The following is a 21,859-nucleotide window of genomic DNA, read 5'->3' on the forward strand; positions in this document are numbered from 1 at the left end:
TTTTCGCCTGATTTGGGGCTTTTGTCGGGGAGCTCCAAAAAAAGCGTCCAGGGAGCAGAAATTCAGGCCTAAAGTTGTTTAGTGTGACGAGATATAGTTGACAGTTAGGCGCACCAGTGCAACCAGTTAGTCTGGAGCTCTACTTTAAGGCACTTAACATTTTCAGTTAAAAAAAAATTAAAAAAATCCTTCGCATTTGATTGGACCGCTAAAAAGTGGGCGGGCTTAGAATGCAGCATGTTACGGCACTACAGAGAACTGTGGCTCCACACACCTCCCTCCCTAAATGTTGCAGATTGATTGATGTCATAATAGATTTGTATATTTTTTTTCCACATATATTTATTGTTAAATAGGTGCACAATATGACCAGGGATGTGATCTAAAAGTTTCCATTTCATCTAGACTTTAAAGCTGAAGTTCCATGTGTTATACTGTCATTAACTATTGCTGCAAAGTTGTCCAAATTTCAAGTTAAAAAGGTCCATAATTGGTAATATTTTTAACTTTTATTTTTAGACAAGTTATGTATATATATAAAAAAAAAAGAAATAAATGCAAAAAGTATGCAGGGCAGCCTGAACCCAACTGTAAAGCGCTAGTCCGTTAAAAACATAAGATGAACACGATAAAAACGTGTGAGAGAATATACAGCACGTGGTTAGAAACTAAAGCTCAACATGGAACAGACAGAAAAACAGAGCTTCAGTCATTTCAAATACACATCGTTTTACAACCTCAGACAGTAAACTACCAACTAACAATACGAAAGACTTAAAAATTAATTTGAGAAAGATGAAAAAAGAACATATTGTAAAAAATATGCCGATTTCTATAGAGTTGGAATGAGGCAGGCTGATCACAAGCGGAAGCGGTCAGAGAAGTTTGGTGAGTGAGGGATTGTGAGAGGTACTTCACTCTTCTTCACTGCTACAGGTTTGTAGTGTCTGATGGGTTGAGCAGCGTGAACCTGCAGAAATAAAGAAAACCAGTCAGACAGACAGCAGTTTATCAGGCTGTAGCTGCATACACAAATCTGATCATTTTACAGACTTCCTCCTCTTTATAGCGTGACTTTAAAAAAAAGGTATAATATGCATCAATTTCCTAAAAAACAATGTATAGACTGATACTAAAGTAATGCCTCTCAAATCATCACTTATGACCCACTACAAGTGTGTGGCGGTGTCTGTTTTTGCAGAGACCCTGCAGCCCTCTGTCTGGATTTTCTCTTTTCTTCTTATTTTGCTTTAGTCAAGACTCTTCTGGGCGTCTGTAAACAGCCTTTGGGTCCCACACGGGGGTGTAACCCCCAGCCAATAACAGCACACAGGTGTGCCGCCTGTTCAGGTGGTTAAATAATGCCGCTTTGTCACGCCTCTCGTGGGCTTGCCCCGGTAGTCGGCGTTGCCGGTGTTACTCGAGCACACACCAATTACATTACGTGCCCACCGGGAGTCTCAGCAGAGTAGCAGGTGTTAGATTTCACTCATACGTGACGATGGAGAATTGACAGACCGAGAGATGGCAGAGAATTTTGGTGTCGAAGCGAAAAGCAAAAGCTCCTATTTGGCAATATTTCAGATTTAAACCCGATGCTATAAGGGAACCGTAACATTAATGAGGTAATCGCTGTGGACGGAGGACGGAGCGGTCACAGCCGGTGTGCGTGGCGCTTCGGCGCCAGGTAGACCTCCCCCTAGGCCCCGCAGCGAAAGCTCCACCGGAGAGGCCAGACACACAGCCAGCCGACGTTAAAAGATCAAAGTAAGCGCGCTACACTTCTTGACCATCATATTTTCTTGTAAAATGTCCGGTGTAAATCGGTAACGCCGGTGTTGTCAAAAGTTTATTAACCGGTGGGAAAATTTCCTCGCCGTCACATAACTAGCCTCTCAGCTTCTGATACAGAGGCACAAGCATCATACATCCATGGGCACAAGTCTCCCTTTAGATGCCGAACCCGTATTTGACGGGTGAGAACGGGTTTGTAACATCGCTGTGAGTTCCCGTTCCTCTGTCTCTCCTCTGCTGTGTGCAATGGCCGAGACACACACACCAGGCAGAGAGGACAACCTGCCTTTTGGCTGCATTCATTCGAAACTTGGCACCTTCACACAGAGTTGTGTGGAGTTAGTTGTGTGTTTATTAGTGTTTTAGAATGTAACCCCTATGAAACAATCAGAAAATAATGTTTTATTCCTCTGATTCGCAGCTTTGTTCCCACTAACGCTCCCTCTCCGTCTACTCACTCGACCAATCGCTGCTCTCTGGCAAACTTTGAATGCTGTGTGTTAACAAACAGCAACCGACAACAGTTACATATTATACCTTTATAGTCACTAGATTGTTGCTTTCCCCCTGGGGAGGCACTCCTCAGTTTGAAAACCTCCATTGTTAACGATACCCCAAAAAAATGTTTGAGTAGTAAATGTCACAACTTATCTCACATAGCATAAGAGTAGTAGTTATAAGTCAACAGTTAATAATATGTTAATCAATACGCCACTAAAGGATCAACGAGAACAAACTGTTCATTTTAAAAAGGTTGTGCTACAGAACGATTGTCCAAAGTCACGTCAGAGAAAAATGCTGCACAGCTGTAAAGAAGGAGCTGTTGATCCTCAGTGGGGTCAACTATCAATCCCATTATAGAGCAATACTGTATAATAGCCACCACATCAATGGGAATATTCTCCCTCAGTAATGCATGTCATGAATCTTCCAAATAAACCGTTTTTGCAGTGACCTGTTCGTGCCGCATCCTGACGATGTCCTCCTTCTCCTTCTGCTCCTCCTCTCGTCTCTGCCCCTCCTCCATGAGCATCCTGAGAGCCTCCTTGTCACCGGCCTGCCGCTCGAATTCCTGCCGCTCCAGGGCCCGTCGCTCTGTCGACAGCCCAAAGGCCTCCACGACTGTGGGAGAAGTAATCCATTAGTGCCACGACAGGTGGTAAGTGAAGGCAACATGAACACAGCGAGTTGAAGCTTCAGCCTCGGAGTAGAGAGCTGAAGCGCTCTTCAGGAGGTTTTGACAGTATAGGGATGGTAATAAACTCACCCACTGCAGCCCGGGCCTCTTTTTTGGGCAGGAAAGGCTCTTTATGAGTGACTGTGTTGGGCCTGGCTTTGAATACTGTTCCTTCCTCCCGTTTCTGCTCTTCTTTCACCTACAAGGCACAGGGGTCATGTTTGAAATTCAAGGTAAAGTTGTTGAGAATAAAAACGCTCAGTGGCAGATCGTGTCGTACCATCTGCTCCCAGCGACTGCTCTTCACAGCTCCCCGTTCATCTAGCAGCATTCTGAAGGGCTCGAGCTTTGTGACCTCTAGCTTCTTCTTCTCGGGGAGTACCACGGTGTCGAAGTCTGGCAGCGGCTGGGCCTTGAACTGTGGTACCTGGAAAAGTTCGAAGGAAACAGGAGAACGGGATTTAATGGTTTTGTCTTTATTCTGGAGGGCTAAGGACACAGGTTCTGTTCGTGGGACTCCACCTCTTCATTACGCTTCTCCTCCAGCCTCTTCTCTTTCAGTGCCCTCCTGTCTCGATCCCGCTCTTCAAAGGAGAAAGGACAGACTTCCACGTGGTGGTTCTCTTGTAGCTGGGGCTGGAAGGGGAGGCCAAAATGAGGCACTGGGGGGGCCTTGATGGGTGACGGCTGTTTTACCTGAAAAGAAAAAGGTGGGGTTGGGTTACCTTCAGTTGAAGAAAAGTCAATATGTCCGTGAAGTAAGACAAGGGGAAAGAATAAGATTTTAGCAGCTTTGTATTAGAGACAACCAGATGTGCCCTTACTTCCTCGACCCTGGGCTCCATACGAACTCTCTTCTTAAGGGCAAAAGCTGGAGACTCTGGCACCGTCATCTGCAGAACTTTCTTTTCTGGCAATCCCTGTTGACCGGAGGAAATCCCATTCATTAAATGGAAATAAATTACCTGAAAAGTATCACAGGATTTAAACTCACCGTTACTCCTTCTAGGATCTTTTTGGACAGCTGTTGGGCTTTAAAGGCGTGCGGCTTCTCTTCAGCTTCCTGAGGCTTCTTGGTGGCTTGTCTCTCCTGGAGCCTTTTTTCAATCTGCAGCTCGAAGCCTTCGGGTACAGTGGGTTCCTTCACTGCTGGCTTCTTTAGACACTCCACGCTCTCCAAAATCTTCCTGTTCAGCTCCAAGGCGTTGAACTTAAACCTGTGATTAAAAACACATTTAACCACTGACCAATGTAGTGTCACAAGTTTATGTCAAATGTCAGTGCAAACATTTCAGTGTCTTGGAGCTCTGATGGAGAATTTTATGAAAGATATCACTGATTTACAGTCAATTATGTTTCTTATCTGCTACTCTCAATAGGATAAGACACATTCCATGTATGAAATAGGTTTCCCATATGTGAGCCATTTAAGTGACAAGTAGAGCAGCTGTACATATTTAACAAGATATTATTTAATGGAACGTGCTGGCTCTCCAAATGTAAAAAAAAAAAAGGGGAGTTGGATGGCACATCTTGGGGCTACCCTCGAAGGTGAGAGTTGGATGTTGAAGGTCAGTGGAACAACATAAATAAGCAGTGAGACAGCGCTGATAGAATATTGAAATTTGAATTGTCTTACATCTTTCACATTTGAAAGTTGCTTTTGGAAAAGTCATGGCTCATTAGCACAAATAATACTGCTGGTTTGAATGTTTAGAGGGGGATCTATAAATAACGTGCGACGTCTCTATAATGTGCGTATGCATGGGTCAAAGTTTCCCTAAACGTACGCACATTTCCTTGTTTGTTTTTTTAAATCCCAATTTTTGTGTGTATGCAACGGTTCTAAATGAGGATCCTGGTGTTGGATGAGACGGAGTACAGCAACTGTTCTTACTTCTGAAGTTTTTCCACCTCTTCATCCTCCAGTTGAGCACTGCTCTTAACATTGACTGGCCGGCCCCTCTGGCGGGTCATCAGGTGTGGGGTGTGAGGCCGGGTGAGCTTCATCTTATCACCCTTCACTGATGATGGCCCTGAGAAAAAAAACAGTTATAATGGATGTGATTAAATTACAATTAAACCCCACTGCACATTTTTTTTTTTTATTTTTTTAAAACCGCTTCTAAAAACAAATCTGGCCCCCCAAACATCCTGCACACCTCTGTCTCGACTCTTGCGGCTTCGCAGATGGTAGCGGTCAGGTGTTCGTTTCTGGAACTGCTCAATCTGCTGAGCCATGGGCACGTAGGCAGATAGCTCCTCGGCCTCTCTCTTGTGGCCCGTTGACAGGTTGAAGGGTTTGGGCACTGTGGCACCTTTCATAGCTTTTGCCTAAAGAAAAAAAGAAAAGAATTTGAAATACTTCCCTCTCAGCTCACTGTTGATAATGACAACTAAACTGCAGATTAAAGTTTTAAACTGCGAGCTGGAGGACATTTCGGGCCATGCAACAACATCAGGGAGTGTATATTTATTTTTCTCGATCAGGTTTTACTCAAAGAACGCGTGCTGAGATGATTCACCCATCTCCCAATTCGATACTATCGCGATACTTGGGTGCCGATTCGATATGTATTGCGATTTTTAAGTATTGTGATTCTACAAGTATTGTGATTTTTGTTGACTTTGTTAACACTAGACCATGGGAAAAAAGTTAAATCATACACCTCTAGGGACTTTTACTTTGGAAAATATCTAAATTGATAGAGTAAAAATGTTTCATTTTCAGCATGTATGTAGTCAGAGATGTCCTGAAGTGAAATATATCAGTCTTTGCCAGGAATAATTTATTAATTTTTTTTTCAGCATCCCAAAAATCAAAGAATAAAGACATTCCCTTCACAAATTAGTGGTATTTTCTATTTAATTTATAAGGGACATGCAACGTTTTATACTCTTGGTGAATATAATCCAATCAATCGTATATGTATTTTGTATATACAGTTCCCTTTGTGAACACCGTATTTTGAAAACCGGATGTAGTCACTCATGTATACTTCCTCTAACTTCGCCACTTTGCTCTCCCTTCAGCTCCGCTCTCTAAATGACAGTATATGGGTGCTCCACAGTTGTAGCGTCGAACAATTTGACCACGGAGACGAAAGTGACGGCCGGCGCTACGATAACGTTTCCTGTCCATTACAGAGTTAGCATGCAGCTTTAGCCGTGATTTCTAGCTCGGCTTTTCCTGCAATGAATGAAACCCAAAGTGTTTCCATACTTTACTGGATGTGTAGTGTTTACCATGTTGGATTTAAAATGGGAGGGTGCAGGTCGTATCCACGCAGACCCTCCACTGTTTTATACTTTTTCGTTTTGGCTCGCTGTGGTTTAAGGATACGGAAAGGATATGACGACACATTACTCAAACAACAATAAAAGCGGTACCTTCCTTCTTCCTTCGCATAGACTCAAATTAAGCAAAAAAATCGTAAAAAATAAAAAATAAATCGCGATACATAGCGGAATTGATTTTTTTCCCCCACCTCTTGTGCCGATGCCAAGGTTTTTATGACCTCATAGTTTCCATCTAGCGATTTATGCATGTTAAGGAAAGGCTGCATTATGCCAGTTGCTTGTTGTGTGCACAGAGAATCCACTTAACATGTTTAAGGGAATCATTAGTGGTCTGGGTTTGACAGTTTGGTCCCCTCAGGTTGCACTACAACTTTAAAAAGTCGTTGGCATATACTGTATGAAGTACTTACTGGGGAGGAGGGTTTGCGAAGCTGATTGATAAAGTCCACGTCCTTGTGGGCTGCGTTGGACGAAGTGGTCGCCTTGACACGGGTGTTTGTGTTGAAGTTGAACTCTTTGGGCATGGTCGCTGACAGGACCATCTTCTTCGGAGGTGGAACTGAAATGAAAGTGACCCAGACTTTCTTTCAAAAAGTTAAGTCAACCTAAAGCACAACTTTCAGATCTTTTAAATGGTAACAGCACATTTAAACAAACAAAAAGGTTGTCGTCAAGTACATTTACTAATGGTTGCAGCCACACACAAAGTCAGTAATATCTACTCACTGCCAGCCAGAGCAGCTTTGTAGCTGGCCTCGTTCTGTTTGCGATGCAGAGCCACTTCATTCTGGAGGTTCCGGATGCGCTCCAGCTCCTGTTCTTCAGAGCTATTTGGCCTATTTGGACACATTTATCAGCAAGAAATCAACTTTAAGCTGCTTTTCCATCTCAGTCTCAGTTTAAATATCCTATTCAAGTCGTTTAGAACAGCTATAAACACTTTGTCTTTCCGATGTTGACGGATCACATGTTGTATGAACAGCATTATACTTTTCTAGCATAACTGGACCCTTAGTTGGTACACTGGAGGTGCCTGCAGCCCATAGCAGATCTCCCAGTCATTTCAGGCTGTTTTGACTATGTAATCACAAATCAGAAATTCCAGGAGGCGGTTGAGAAACACAGGTTTCACTGGTAGACTCACTCTGTGTTTGCAGTAGTGGAAGCTGCTGTCCGGGTCTGGGGCGCCGTCCTGGTATTCAGAGGCCCCTTGTTGCGGAGGACACTACTGGATTTACGGGCAACAGGAGGAGTTCTAGAACAAACGACCACAGTTGAAAACTTGAAGAAGGAAAGGTAATACAAAGTGGGGACTTTGACAGGGTCTCTTTATGTGCGAGCTGTCTGTAAAACACTTGCGCATTCAATGGCTTTTTAGGTCCTGGGGGGACTTGCTGCTGTAAAGGGCATCTTGAGGATATGATACTTACTTTTTGTGTTTCTTTGATGGTGGAGCTGGACCAGCGGTCATGTCTTTACGTTTTGAAACCCTAAAATGAATAAATGAGAAATATATACACACACCCTCTTAATCTCAAGTTCAGATGAAGTCCCCAAAACACTTGATTCTGCATTACCCATGATACAACTCACAGGGCTCAACGATACGGATTGCCCGGGGTAAGTAAAATGCCATGTCGGGCTAGTAAATCTAGCAACTCACTTGCAAGTGGTAAAGAATTAAACACATTGTTTGTTTTTTCCAGAGCTGATGATGGAAGTAGTGAAGGAGTGAGACATCTCCAGTCAACTTTTGTTGTTTTTAAAATGTGCTTTAAAATAAAAACTAAACTTAAGCCACCTCGCTTCCTTCTCATCACTGAGAGTTGCATATGCACAGTAAGGAACGGACACTCATGAGAAAATGGCGTCGGGTAAAGCAAAGGTTATGAGCTGAAGCGCAATCGAGCATTTTAATTATCCTGCAAACAAGAGTTTAAGCGAAACTTCAACAATGTATTGAGAAGTTTGCCTCAAGTTTGAGAGCAAGGAGGATTAAGCATGACAATTAACTTTAGTCTTTGTTGTTATTTCATAACCACTAATAAATAAAACAATTTGTAAATAGAGGCAAGTAAAAATTGACTTCGGCATGTAGATTTCTGACTCACTTGCCAAGTTAAAAAAAACAAAAACATTAACGTTGGCACCTTTTGTTAGACCCTCCATATAGTCCTAATCTTTCTACACAATTGTCTTTACAGACTGAATAATATTCCCTGTAGCGGGTAAACTCAACTTGATGTATAAATTGAAATTTGTAATCTTAATTACGAAAGCAGTACCAAACAAAAATATTCATTTATGTACGAACAATAATATAACAATGACTGTATGGGCGTGACACAAGGGCACACACACAAAAAAAGACTGCTTACATCCAGCTGCTTGACTTGTAGACTACGCAGCATTTTCCTAAAAAATGCATTAAGTAATCCCTCTGAATCATCACGTATGTTGAGTTTACATACAGTAAGTGACAATTCCTGCAGAAGCATAAACAAATGTTGCCACATCTGTAGGATTGTGTGTCTCATTTAGTTCCACACTGAGGTACAAGAGAACCCATCACAAGGACTTTACCTGCGTGGTTGGGCAGGGGAGGATTGATTAGCGGCATTCCTCTTTGGACGTGCACCAGTCCGAGTAGGAGATCCAGCACCCCAGGATGTCACCATGTTTGGAGGTTGATATGTGGAGGGACCTGAAATATTGAGGAGTCCAAATGGGTTCACGCCATAAGGACTATTCACTGAATAACAGAAGACTACAGATTAATCTAGGGGACCACACCAGAGTTCAGCTTTAAATAGTCATTGAATATACAGAAAGGATCCAATTCAATCTTTTTTTTACATTTAACACAATAAAGCTCACTGGGATACAGGAGAGAACTACATGTCTGTCTGAAAGCTACCCATGTGTCTTTCACTTACATGTTTGAAGGGTTCATTTGCAAAAGCAGATCTGTTTATTACACGGCTTTGTTGAATACTTGATTCTGATTGGTCAATCACGGCATTCCGCGGTCTGTTATTTCTTTATAGCAGACCATTGCTATGTATAACAGACCGTTTCTATGGGCGCAGTTTTGATGTCAGACTCTGGCGGACCGTTTTTGTGTCAAATTATTGATTTCTTAAGTAAGTAGCCGTGTAATAAGTGGGATAATGTACAGCTAGCGGGTCATTGTTGTGAAACAAACCCTGACCGCGCTCCGCAGCATCGACCAATCGGGGTTTATTTCACAACAACGACCGGCTTGCTGTACATTACCCCTTACTTCTTGTCTAAATCAATTAAAAACATTTTTTGTTTGTGTGCAATCCAGGGAATATATATATCCAACAGGTGCTTGTTTATTAATTTTAAGAATGTCTTTTATTGTTTATGCAAATTAATTCTTAATTTATACTCGCAACACTGACTTAATGACTGCCGTGACTCTGAGTCACCAATGGAAGTCATTGTAACTGCTTTGAATCCACATTGACTACAGTTGCTGTCCACAGAACGAGCAAGCTACTTGTCAGACCCACCTTTCAACACTACACTATTTCTTTTAAGTATCTTAACAAAAATAATTAGGAGTGCATCTTCAGTAATTGGCTATAATGCGACGAAAACCAACCTGAATACTCGTCTGTCTTGACTTGAGGGGCTACGATGGCTCTCGGCAGGTCAGGCGCATGGCTTTTCCTAAAGCCTTTGTCAGGCCTCAAAGGAGTTTCAAGGTGGCCATCTGCTGCACTGGTCTGTTGATCTGCACATAAGAGACGGTCAAAAATCAAGAAGATGGGCACTTCACAGATTCTTTGATGGTTAATTTAACCTAAATATTGGTTACTCTACTCTATACTGTAGTATAGGCAGTTGTCATCAGTTTCAATTTGTCGCATTTAGTCCTGTATTAACACTACTTATGTTTTATGGTTACAACTCAAAAATACTTATGACAATTCACACCATGCTTAAAGTCAACAAAACAAAAACAGTAATACCCCCATCCTGACCAACATGGTGAAGCAGGTCAAACTGAATGGGTCAACACATTCCTCCTGACCAGTTGGGTGTGGGTTGGAAGCTGCGGTGAACTGATGTCGTTACCAAGAACTAAAATTATTCATGATACCAACATTAAAACATTATCTAACTAGAGGGGAAACTGCTCTCATCCTGTGTTGAATTAGGTTATTGTCTTGAATACAGTTATTTGTGGTTAACCCCCTGAGACCTACGGGATCGCCTGACTGTACGGTTAGTAGGTTCAGTTTTAAGGAGGCTAAATAACACTGGCATGGCCATTTTCAAAGGGGTCCTCTGACCTCAAGATATGTGAATGAAAATGGGTTCTATGGGTACCCACGAGCCCCCCTTTTTACAGACATGTCCACTTTTTGATAATGACATGCGGTTTTGGGCAAACACAGGTGCAGCTTTTTTCATGCAGTTTAAATGTGTTATTTTCTCCTAATCTAAAATGGTGTGTTTGAATATTTCTGTATACTGGGGTCCCTAAACAGTCTTGAATTACATCAATTGGGTATCACTGTAAAGCTGACTCTTGTGGATCTCATGAGCCTATTTGTTTTCATGTGTGATGATGTTAGTCGCCATAGTAGCCATTTCATTGTAGTGATACCATTTTTTTTTTGTTGACCTTACTGTATAAAATGACCTGTGGTGACCTCTAGGATAATCACAGCCTCATGAAACTTTACAGCCACAAACTAGAGACCTAGAGCATTCAGAGGATGGATGGCTCTCCTATGTAGATTGACAATTAGGGGGTTTCTGAGCAGTTTACACAACAGAAGTGCTCGCCATCCAATCCAATTTGCAGAAATTTCAAAATGTCAAAAGTTTTTGATACCAAAAGACAGCATGTATTTTTCTATTGTGTTCCTCAAGGTTTTGATGTCTCAATGTGGTATTTGAGGGATTATTGATTTTTTTTTATCAATTCTGGAGTGGTAAGAAATGGTTAAATTTAGCACCAAATTTGTGTAACAAATGGTATCAAGCCAAACATTGCTGCAACAACTTATGAGACATAATAGAGCATGGGTATGGTCATCATAATGTTCTAAACCCTTATACACTTTATTTTTAATAAAGTATTTAATATTTATTTCCGATTTATAACTAGAACAACTTCACACACAAACACTACTGTTGACCTGCTATCTCCTCCTAGAAAGACAAAAAAGGGTCTATTGTGAGTCTCAGAGGGTTAATACTACAATGCCATTTGAATAAAATATCAAGCTCTACAGGGATAGTTTGCTGGGATGGTGTGTCACCTTTTCTACTTTTGAACCCTTTACATAATGTCACAAATGCACATGGGGGGCCACTTCCACATTTTCAGGAGGAAAGTTGGGAGGAAAATACAAAGCCCTCTTCTAACAGCGACTCCAGCTGTGTGTATCAGGATCATTTCTGTGGGTCGCAGCAAGTCACTCACTCCCTGTTTTTTTCTCTTTCAAACACAACCACTTTGCTTTAAAAAAAACAAAAAACATGAGGCTAGATAAACACTTTAACTTATCGAAGATGGCGGCACTGCAAAAGGCGTAGTTTATTGATTTCAAAATACTCCTGCTAGTTTACATAGCACTAAATGGTTTAGGGCCAAAATACATTTCTGATCTTCTGCTATGTTATGAACCATCCAGACCTCTCAGGTCATCTGGATCAGGTCTGCTTAGTGTCCCCAGAGTCACAACTAAACATGCAGAAGCAGAGTTCAGTTTTTATGCACCAAATATTTGGAACAAGCTCCCAGAAACCTGCAGGACCAACTCCAACTCTGAGTTCTTTTAAAAAGCTTAAAACTTTTCTAATCTAATTTTCTAATCTTTAGTGTTTTTATAACTGTTTTAATTATGTCTTAATGTTCTTTTGCACTTTGTCTCAATGTTCTTGAATGTTTATGTAAAGCACTTTGAATTGCCCTGTTGCTGAAATGTGCTCTACAAATAAAGCTGCCTTGCTGCAGTATTGTGGAAATGCAAGGAGTTGCTGTTATTTTGTCCACCTGCACTAATGCATGTCCAGTGTAACACCAGTGGTGAGTGCATAAAGGGGCTAATGAAGACTTTATTCTAAACCATGTTGCTGTTATGCTAAATTAAAGTTAAACAGACCCACCCACACATTACAGAAAACCCTGTTTGTGTTAAATTGTTCTCGTCTAGGTTAGACGGCGAAACAAAACACACAGCAGGTGTTTACAACCGTTTCAACAATCCAACATCAACCACATATAGCTGTCAGATTACATCATAATATTAAAAGGGAGAGACTTACCAAACCACTTATCTTCACTCTCAGCATCCTGCAGGTCAACGAAGTCCACCACGGTGGACGGAGCATCAAACTCATACCGATCACCAGAGTCTCTGTCCGCCATAATTCAAGATGTGGGATTCAACAACGCACCTAAACAGGAAACCAGTCATGTCAAACACTGCAAATCGTATATATAAAAGGGCCCTTGTAGTGAAGTATGTGCTCAGTTAACGTTAAACTACCGAGTGGCGTTGTGGAAGTCGTGTTTTCTTCATGACGTGAAGGTAAACTAACGTTAACGTGGCTGAGAGGGAAACTAGCGAGATAACGTTCAACTAGCTAGCCTTCATAAGCACGTTAAGTACTACCCGCTGATTCTAACTAACAATACTACAGTCCTGTGTCTATCTGAGTTAGTAAACGTGAACTATGAACACAGGGAAACAGTTAGGGATGTAGCGTTATTATTAAATATGTAAAAATGTGCCAAAAAATAGCCTTACCGAGACCGTCTGTTCCCAGAGCAACAACACTAGTACAGACTGCGACCAGCCGTTAGCGCTTGAATCTCCTTCCTTTTGAACCAGCCAATGACAGACACCCTGATCATCAGCTCGACGCTCATTGGCTGAAGTCAACTTCCGTTAACTCGATCACGTCATCACCACGAATAATAAGTTGTTAATAAGTTAAATAAATAAATAAATAAAAGAAAAAGTCAACTTTCTTTGACCTGACCACGTCGTTACCATAAATAATAAGAATAAGAACAAAAATAAATAAATAAATAAATAAATAAAAGAAAAAGTCAACTTTCTTTGACCTGACCACGTCATCACCATAAATAATAAGAATAAGAACAAAAATAAATAAATAAATAAAATGAGGAAATCTGTGCACACAAACCAAAACGAAGACATGTTTCATTAATCATAGATGCCCATGCGCATGGATCTAATTCTATGGAGGATCAGAAGTGTCACGTAAATAGTAATAGAGCATTTAATAAATGAATAATTATTAATTATAATTTCCTTTTAAAATGTTCTAAGGATAACGAGCTCTTGATAACATGTATTTTGTTATCAAGAGCTCGTTACCCTTAGAACATTTTAAAAGGAAATTATCATCACATTTAATTAATGATGTCTAATTATCTTTTGATATGTTAAGATATATTTTCTTTTCTCCTGTACTGTTCTATGTATGTATTTCATTGTTTGTATTGGATTGTTTTCCACTGGTTGGTTGTTTTTCTGCACATTTTGTGTACTTCTTGTTGTTGTTTAACTTTTGTTGTATTTTTTAAATTATTTTAGTTTAGATCTTTCTTCCTTTTTTGTTATTGTTTTTTTTTCTCCTGGGGTTGGGGGGAGGTCCTTTGTATAAGCCTGTGGCTTCTTGACCTCTCCTGACACATTTCTTGTTTTTTTTTTCATTGACTGGATTTTGTGCAGTTTTATATATGTGCAAATAAACACATAAAATAAAATACAAATTGTAATTGTTGTTATAATTTGTATCATCAATGGACATGCCATTACTGGTCGTGTCCAGAAGGTAACCCTGCAAATTGCAAAAACTTGCAAATCCTGACCTTAACCATTCGAGGTCAATGCCTAACCTTAACCAAATAATAGCATGTCCACTTTTCTTAAAATGTTCACACAACAAACAGGAAAATAAGGAAGAAGATGTAATGCAACTTTGGGGCAACCTTGTTTTTATACATCTAGCAGCAGCGTTTGTCTGCAAACTGAGGACGAAACATCACTTGGAGGCAAAACAGTGCTCATAACTTTATCTAAAAACAAAACTGGGCGATTTTATACATGCATTAGCTGATTGGCTGAGTTACCAGTCACTCATGATTCCACCGCGTCCTATTGGTTGAAAGTATGTGGTGTGGGCGGGGCGTTATCTTCGTGGCACTGTCGGGGGGCGGGACTTATACGTCCGACAGGAAAACTAGAGAAAGGCGAGGATATCTAATAAAACGGTAAAACTACCTTTAAGTGACTACTCAGAATAGGTCTCTGCTTAGCTGCTTTGCATGTTAGAGTCGGTGTTAGACTCAAGCAGTGTCTTACTGTCTCATAATGTCCGTGTCCAGCTGGACAAGAGGACAGCTGTCCCGAGGAACTAAGCAAAGTTAGCAAGCTAACAGTTAGCTTCCTGCTTCCTTAGATGGGATGGAAACTGCTGCTAGCTAGAAGTTAGCTGTTGCTCCTCTGATTCAGGGACAAACAGGCCACATAAGAACATTAATGGAGATAAAGGGAACATTAGGATTACAAGTTATTTATAAGGTGAAGCAATTCATCAGAGGTTGAGTTGACAGATACAGTAGTCCTTTACATTAAGAGGTAAATAGCAGGGAGGAAGTGAAGTTGTAATGTAAACTTGCCAAGTTAAGCTTAAAGGCTCTGTCAGGATTATTATTATAAAGATGAGCTTTTCCAACAGTGTGTTATACGTTTTGATTCTCTAAAGCGAGTGTGACTGGCTCTAGGCTACATGATGTCATCTCAATGCGAATTAATAGGAGATCCATCCACTAAAAAACTATATTACATTACATTTACCTGATTAAAAATAGCACCAGCCTTGTTTCATTACTGTAGTTCAATTGAGAGATCTCTTTTTTTAATCCTCCTTTAACATTAAATCACTGTCATTTTTAACCAAGATATGTTGATTTAAGTCATTTTTGATAGAATCGATAATAAGAATAAGAATGAATCTGTTAGTTATTGTCATGTGTTTTGTTCAATGAATTATTATTGGTAACAACAGAATAATGCCTCACAACCTGATTTTGCTCTCAAGCTTAGATAGAAGTTTGATAGAAGGATTGTTAGTATTTTTATGGTTGTGTGTTGTTTCTAGTGTAACTAGTGATGTACTGCAGATAGGCTTTTTGTTGCCACACTGAGGCATGACTCTAGGGAAGGTATCTGTACAAGTCTGTTAGGTGTATGTTGTTTTCTTTCAGAATAATAAAAAAAAACAATGTTGTCAGTCCACCACTGACAAATATTGGATGGATTACCATGCAATATGCCAGATATAACATTTTCTAAGAGGATGAATGCTGTTGACTTTGGGGATCACTTTTCATCTAGTGTCACAAGTAGGTCACATTTATCACTTGACTTGCATCATGCGCCGCTGATGTTAGAGTACCACTTTGAATTTAGGGATGCACCGATCCAACTTTTTCAGTCCCGATAGCGATACCTGGGCTTTGGGTATCAGCCGATACCAATCCGATACCAGTGTCTAATTAATAAACTGTATGCCTCACTGTGTGGAAGTGACTGGGATCATTCTTTTATGTGTAAGGCAAGATCAGGCTTGACTTAACTATTGCGTTCCTAACTTTGTAAAACAAAATGTGACAAATAGATATAAAAGTATTTAATTATTCTTTATTATTAATATAATATATCATACACCAGCAACGTGGTAAAAAAATCTTCAAAATTAACAGGAATTACAATTCAAGTGCAGCTGTACTTAATAAGATTTTAGGAGCATGTGATTAAAGAGCTGATGGTCATGGTTTGAAGGAGGCATTTCTGGGAGACGTTTAAGTTTGTTATGTTCAACGTGAACGTGAACAGTTGTTTGTGCATAGAATGCATACTTCATTCATTGCAAACCAGTGCAAAAATGTTTTCACACTGAATGCACCCCAGCACTTTCTGTTGAGCCTTTCCAGATTTCATGGGTCAATAGTTTTCCCATGACAAAACTGTTCATACCACTGTCCATAATACGTTTCTACATTGGGGCTCTCCACAAACAAAATAGCTTGACTCTGGTTAAAAGTAAGTCATTTACTGTGTCATTTAAATTTCTGACCGGCCTGAACTTGCCTGTAAACTTCGCTGATCTTTTATAAATGTCTTTTATTCTGTTATTCTTTCAGATGGCTGCTATCAGAAAGAAACTAGTGATAGTTGGTGATGGCGCCTGTGGCAAGACCTGTCTCCTCATAGTGTTCAGCAAAGATCAGTTCCCTGAGGTTTATGTTCCCACAGTGTTTGAAAACTATGTGGCAGATATTGAAGTCGATGGTAAACAGGTAAGCTGTTTATTATACTGACAAGTGTTGAATGTTTTTTTCATATTTATAGTAGTCCAATGTCCATTAACACTGCATGGAGTGTGTGGTCTGAGGCTGATACTGATATCGATATTGGGGAGTTTAAAACGTCCGATAATTATATATATATATACTGTATATATACACACATTTTGACCGCAGTGGAAATGTTGTTTTTGAAAGGCTAAACGCCAACAAATATGGATTGAAGCAGAATATATTGTTAGATAAAAACACAAATTTTGACATTTGGACTCAACGCTCTCGAATAATTGGAAATGTTTTGATCACACGAGTCGGAAACAACACAGCCACCACTGGAATCTAATTCTACAAATAGTGTAATACTACCACCACGGACAGCTTTCTCCATGATAAACCTCTAAGCAAATGTATTTCCTTATATGGAGAAATTGGGCGTAGCAGTATGCCGATTTCAAATAGCGGGCACGAGTCTGTTAATTTAGAATGATTCTGATTCACTAACATACGCACGGTGGTAAGAACAAAATTGGCCGGTGCACACGTGTCATGAATCTGATTGTAATTTTGCGTGTGCACTTATTTTGTGCGCAAAGTAAGGACATTTCTTCACACACATTAGTGAATGAGGCCCATTAACATTGTCATTCTAAACAGGTCAATGCAAATCTGTAGTCAGATGCTCACCAAAGCTCTTTCTTTCGTCCTTGGTATTAATGTAGTCCTATTATCCTGTCCTGTTATAGGTGGAGCTGGCTCTTTGGGACACAGCGGGTCAGGAGGACTACGACCGACTGAGACCTCTATCCTATCCAGACACAGACGTCATCCTCATGTGTTTCTCCATCGACAGCCCTGACAGTTTGGGTGAGATTTCGTCTTTGCCACTGTTGTTTTTTCACAAACATTCTGCTTGCATCTGCTCCATGTTCAACACGTACACCTTGTGCCTGATGCAGAGAATATTCCAGAGAAGTGGACTCCTGAGGTCAAGCACTTCTGTCCCAACGTGCCCATTATTCTCGTGGGAAACAAGAAAGACCTGCGAAATGATGAGCACACACGTCGAGAGTTGGCCAAGATGAAACAGGTCAGTGAGGCCGGGGGTGGGGGGGGGGGGGGGGTGAGGGGGGCGTTTAACAGCAACAAAACTATATCGAAACATCCGTTTACAAACTCCCACACAACTCATGCAGTATAATCCAAGTCTCATTTATCCAATCGTATGCTCAGTCCTTCCCAAACACATGCATCTTCCTTAAAACCTTACTATTTAAAACACTTACTCATCTGTAAGTGTTTAAAATAGTTTCCATAATGTTGTCAGACACTCATAATAACAATCTGAGCCTGTCAGTGGCAAAAACTAGCACTTTTAGTGGACGTATATTGATGGAGCAGATTTGCCTGATAGATTATATTACAAAAAGACGTTTCAATCATACCCATCCATCCTGTGCGTGTGTCTAGACCGGAGGGTGTTCGTTAGTGTTTTTTACTCCACAGATACGCTCTCATTTTAATCTGTGCCGCAGCTGTCTGCACGGCTCCGTCTCAGCTGTGTCTCATGAAACCGCCACCTGAACTGAAGCGTTTATTTATGCTTCCAAGTCCATTTTTTGACAATACACGCATAAACGGGAGGTTGATGCCCAATTAAAAAAAAAGCACTGAATAATATATTTATCCACATTTTGCAACCGACAGAGCAGCGTGTGCTGTAGTGATGCGCAGGTCAGGGTTTATTTAATACTCGCACTCACCGGCCCAGTTATGAGAGAGCCAATAGCCTGACCCACAAAAATATGCGTTAATCAACCACCCGACCCGCAAACCGCCAACTTTATGCATTATAGAAGCACAATTGTCAGAACTGAGAGACGAGGCACTCTCCAAGGGGCTAATCCTGCTGTTGGGAGCAGTTAGAAGCACACTATCACCATTCTCCACATCTCAACAGTGAACTTTAACAAAATAGTAGCCTCATGTGTCGGTCTATACTGTCTGTTTTAGCCTGGTGTTTGGCTGCAGCGTGTAGAGAAAGAATGGAGACCACAGTTCCAAGATTTAACCTATTTCGACGCGCTTTGAGCGCCGACCAGCTGAGCTAAAAACCACGCTCACTGGATGCTTGCTGCACATACACTTATTTGGCCCCCCCACTTCTCAAGTGAATACGGCGCTGCTGGTTCTTGGAACATTAAATGTATGTACCAGCTACTCAAAAGAGGCAAAGTTGTTGTTAGAATAGAGATCATACAGTGATGCCACGTTTTGGCCATTGATGGACTGAACATACAATGTCTTCTAAGTGTTTTAAAAATATTTTTCTGTATTACTTTTTAAATGATGTCCTGTTTTCTATGAGTTAATGATTTTCCTTTTATGATTTTGGCTTATCCAAACAGGAACCAGTGAAGTCAGACGAGGCCAGGGATATGGCTAACCGGATCAATGCCTTTGGTTACTTGGAGTGCTCAGCCAAGACGAAGGATGGTGTGAGGGAGGTGTTTGAGATGGCCACCAGGGCGGCGCTGCAGGCCAAGAGGCGAGGCAAGAAGAGCGGTTGCCTTCTGCTGTAGAGTGTCAGGTCACACAGGATCGGGAGGGAGGGGGAAACAAACCAGGCAAAGAAAAGCATCCCTCCTCTGTGTCTGCTTTGTCACCAAGGTAGGCACATTTGAATGGGGCGTTTAAAGGAATGAGCGAGAAAAGTCAACCCAGGCTAAAGGGAAAAAAGGAAGGTCAAATACAATGGAAAAAGGGAGCATATACATTTAAGTACAAGGTTATAGCGTGAAGCTTTCAAATAAAAGTACTGTAATCTTGTGTTTAAGATTCATTAGACATGAAATTATTAAGAGAATATGAAGAAAAGGGGATATCTCTCTCACTCATACTTTTAAACCTGTGGGAGGGTATGAAGGGTTCCCAGTTCTCTGAATGGAGTACGATGGTCTCATCATGGTTTGAGATTGAGACCAGCTCCAGAAGAGATCCGGTGTCAATTCACTCCAGATGTATGCCTGCCTAACTACCTGTTGGGAGACTTCCATGGCCTGCAGTGTGACTAAGCTTGCCTTTCTTTCTCCTTTATTCCCCCGGGGAAACAACCTAACTTTATATGGCCTTGCGTTTCTGTTTTATCAACCTGTAGTATTTGATAAAACTTCCATTCATTTAAAAAGCTGATGGCAATGAGACCAACTTATTTGAGTGTTTTATACAAGCTTGTTAATGAATGCAACACTTAACATATTAAGATTTAGTTGAGCTTATCTTGGCTTTCAAGTCAGAAAACTGTATGTGATTGAATTGATGTGGACTGTCAAACACACTGTATACAGTTGGGTATTAAAGCGTTAACTAAATTGTACTATCCTCGAGGCAGTACTGCAAAATTTCTGAACAGTAGTGGGGCCTTAACTTGAGAGAAGAAGACCTTTTATGTAAAACAGGGTTATATTAAAGACGAGCCTTTATTTATAATTCCCCCTGTTTTATAAGTACATGTCATCATATTTTAGTAAGAAAGCCTCCTTGTTTTCTGATCTGCTCCGGTTTTAATTAGCCGTTAATGCAAACTCAACACCTCCATGATAAATTCAGGATAATGTCCATTTCTACAGCACTATTTCCATCACTACACAGTGATGTCTGAGTTTCTCTTTTTAACACAAATACTGTTTTCACTTACTAATTATTTTCAGTCACTTCAATTTTCCCATTTTTATTTTTATTTGTATCCTCGTTAAGCTACCATCAACAAAAAGCAACACTTTCTGTACATATTTTACATTAAAAACCCTCCACCAGGTCATAGGATGTCCTCTAGCTACCAGTAGGCTTTTAATTTGAAACATTTGCAGGAAGGGCAGAGATTCCCATGACAGTAACTTAACAGTAACAAATAATCATGGAAGCCACTGGAAATAATTAGTGAATGAAAACAGTATTTCTGTTAGAGAAGTATGACATGACTGTTGTTGTACTGATGGGATGGAAGTGTTGTGGAAATGTACACTATACTGACTTTTAGCATGTGAGACATAATAATACGGTAAGTCCATGCTCAGTGTTTTTAACCCAGCCATTATTTGTCGTTCAGTTGTTCCCACATTATTACTCTCATTATTTAAATACCAGCTTTTATTTGGAACGGTGTACCTGTATGCCAGGGTGGAAGTGTGTTTTGTTTCCACTCTGCCAGTTCACTCATGATGCCTACAACTATTCATGTACCGCTTTTTATTCTGTCATATATTATTTTAACTATGTGATATTCTACTGGCTTATGTTGTATTATTTGCACACATCTTAAAACAAAAGGTCAGTGTGGCGTACACACTTTGAAAAAAAAAAAGTTGAATTATGAAACGCTAAATGCAAGCGACTCCTTAGGGATTGGTTATTTGTAAGAGGAATATTGTTTTGTATACAAACGTATCCTCATATTTTTTATTATGTATTCTAAAGGAAATAAATTGTAACTGAGAATGACCAAATTCTGCCACTGGTGTCACAGTTCACATGCTTTGTCTCTTAACACTGTTTCAGTTATTATCATAAATCATGCTTTTGTCCACCACTCACAGGGTCAATCTTTACCAAGTCATGCTGTGAAGCCAAATTGTTGTTCAAACTTACTGGACTTTATTTTTAAATTCTAGTAAAGATCACAAATCTGTCAGGTTGGATTTTGGGGGAAAAAGATTTAATAAGTTGATTCTCATAAAAATGTGCATATTTAATGAGCTATTACTGAATAACCAAGATGATTGATATTTTAATTGTCTTTAATTCTTTGTCTCTCTCATAACTGTTATAAGTTTTAAAAACAATCCCAAAGGAAAATCAACCAACAGAGGGACTTCCGGTTTGGCAAGCTAGGAGGCTGTGGTGTTAGAAAACAGGCTCCTAGCACTTTTGACTTAGCAATTTATGTTTGTTGAAATAATAGAAATAGGAGTAGAATGGACATTAAACTGTTTGCCGTGGTCATCTGAGTAGTACAAAAGAAAATGTTGATTCCTTTTAGTTGTTATGGTGACGACACGTCGGTTGGGCCGTAAAGTGTATTTCTCCCTCGCTAAGCCGGCAGTGGAGGTAGTCACAGAGCCAAATGAACGTCTTTTAAAGCTTCAGTAGGCAGAACGTTTTTGGCATCATTGGGCAACAACGCCATTATAACCTTTCAGCAT

At 40.4% G+C, this 21,859-nt stretch overlaps 2 protein-coding genes across 2 annotated transcripts; one reads left to right on the top strand and one right to left on the bottom strand.

The window, feature by feature from the left end:
- Positions 1-322: 322 nt before the first annotated feature.
- On the bottom strand, positions 323-13,204 carry tpx2 (TPX2 microtubule nucleation factor). The gene is made up of 17 exons (XM_074643101.1): positions 13,069-13,204; positions 12,584-12,715; positions 9,903-10,034; positions 8,855-8,975; positions 7,702-7,761; positions 7,416-7,526; positions 6,998-7,107; positions 6,682-6,830; positions 5,134-5,305; positions 4,869-5,007; positions 3,966-4,188; positions 3,796-3,891; positions 3,494-3,667; positions 3,252-3,398; positions 3,062-3,170; positions 2,750-2,916; positions 323-970 (listed from the first exon to the last, which is right to left on the bottom strand). Exons 2-17 carry the CDS (start codon positions 12,684-12,686, stop codon positions 860-862), a joined length of 2,124 nt encoding a protein of 707 aa, XP_074499202.1. The 5' UTR covers positions 12,687-12,715; positions 13,069-13,204; the 3' UTR covers positions 323-859.
- A 1,270-nt stretch (positions 13,205-14,474) lies between these two features.
- On the top strand, positions 14,475-21,163 carry LOC141772285 (rho-related GTP-binding protein RhoA-C). The gene is made up of 5 exons (XM_074643108.1): positions 14,475-14,564; positions 16,500-16,655; positions 17,405-17,525; positions 17,618-17,748; positions 19,067-21,163. The coding sequence occupies exons 2-5, from the start codon at positions 16,500-16,502 to the stop codon at positions 19,238-19,240; spliced, it is 582 nt and encodes a 193-aa protein (XP_074499209.1). The 5' UTR covers positions 14,475-14,564; the 3' UTR covers positions 19,241-21,163.
- Positions 21,164-21,859: the final 696 nt, after the last annotated feature.

This window comes from Sebastes fasciatus, chromosome 8, assembly GCF_043250625.1.
Source record: "Sebastes fasciatus isolate fSebFas1 chromosome 8, fSebFas1.pri, whole genome shotgun sequence".
NCBI lineage: Eukaryota > Metazoa > Chordata > Actinopteri > Perciformes > Sebastidae > Sebastes > Sebastes fasciatus.

Excerpts from the sequence above, each read along its gene's own strand:
- tpx2 (XM_074643101.1), bottom strand. The coding sequence starts at position 12,686 with ATGGCGGACAGAGACTCTGGTGATCGGTATGAGTTTGATGCTCCGTCC. Across the intron at positions 6,831-6,997 it reads CAAAGCTGCTCTGGCTGGCA|TTCCACCTCCGAAGAAGATG; the intron begins GTGAGTAGATAT and ends CTTTCATTTCAG. Across the intron at positions 5,008-5,133 it reads CCGCAAGAGTCGAGACAGAG|GGCCATCATCAGTGAAGGGT; the intron begins GTGTGCAGGATG and ends TTTTTTTCTCAG.
- LOC141772285 (XM_074643108.1), top strand. The coding sequence starts at position 16,500 with ATGGCTGCTATCAGAAAGAAACTAGTGATAGTTGGTGATGGCGCCTGT. Across the intron at positions 17,526-17,617 it reads CGACAGCCCTGACAGTTTGG|AGAATATTCCAGAGAAGTGG; the intron begins GTGAGATTTCGT and ends TGCCTGATGCAG. Across the intron at positions 17,749-19,066 it reads AGTTGGCCAAGATGAAACAG|GAACCAGTGAAGTCAGACGA; the intron begins GTCAGTGAGGCC and ends TTATCCAAACAG.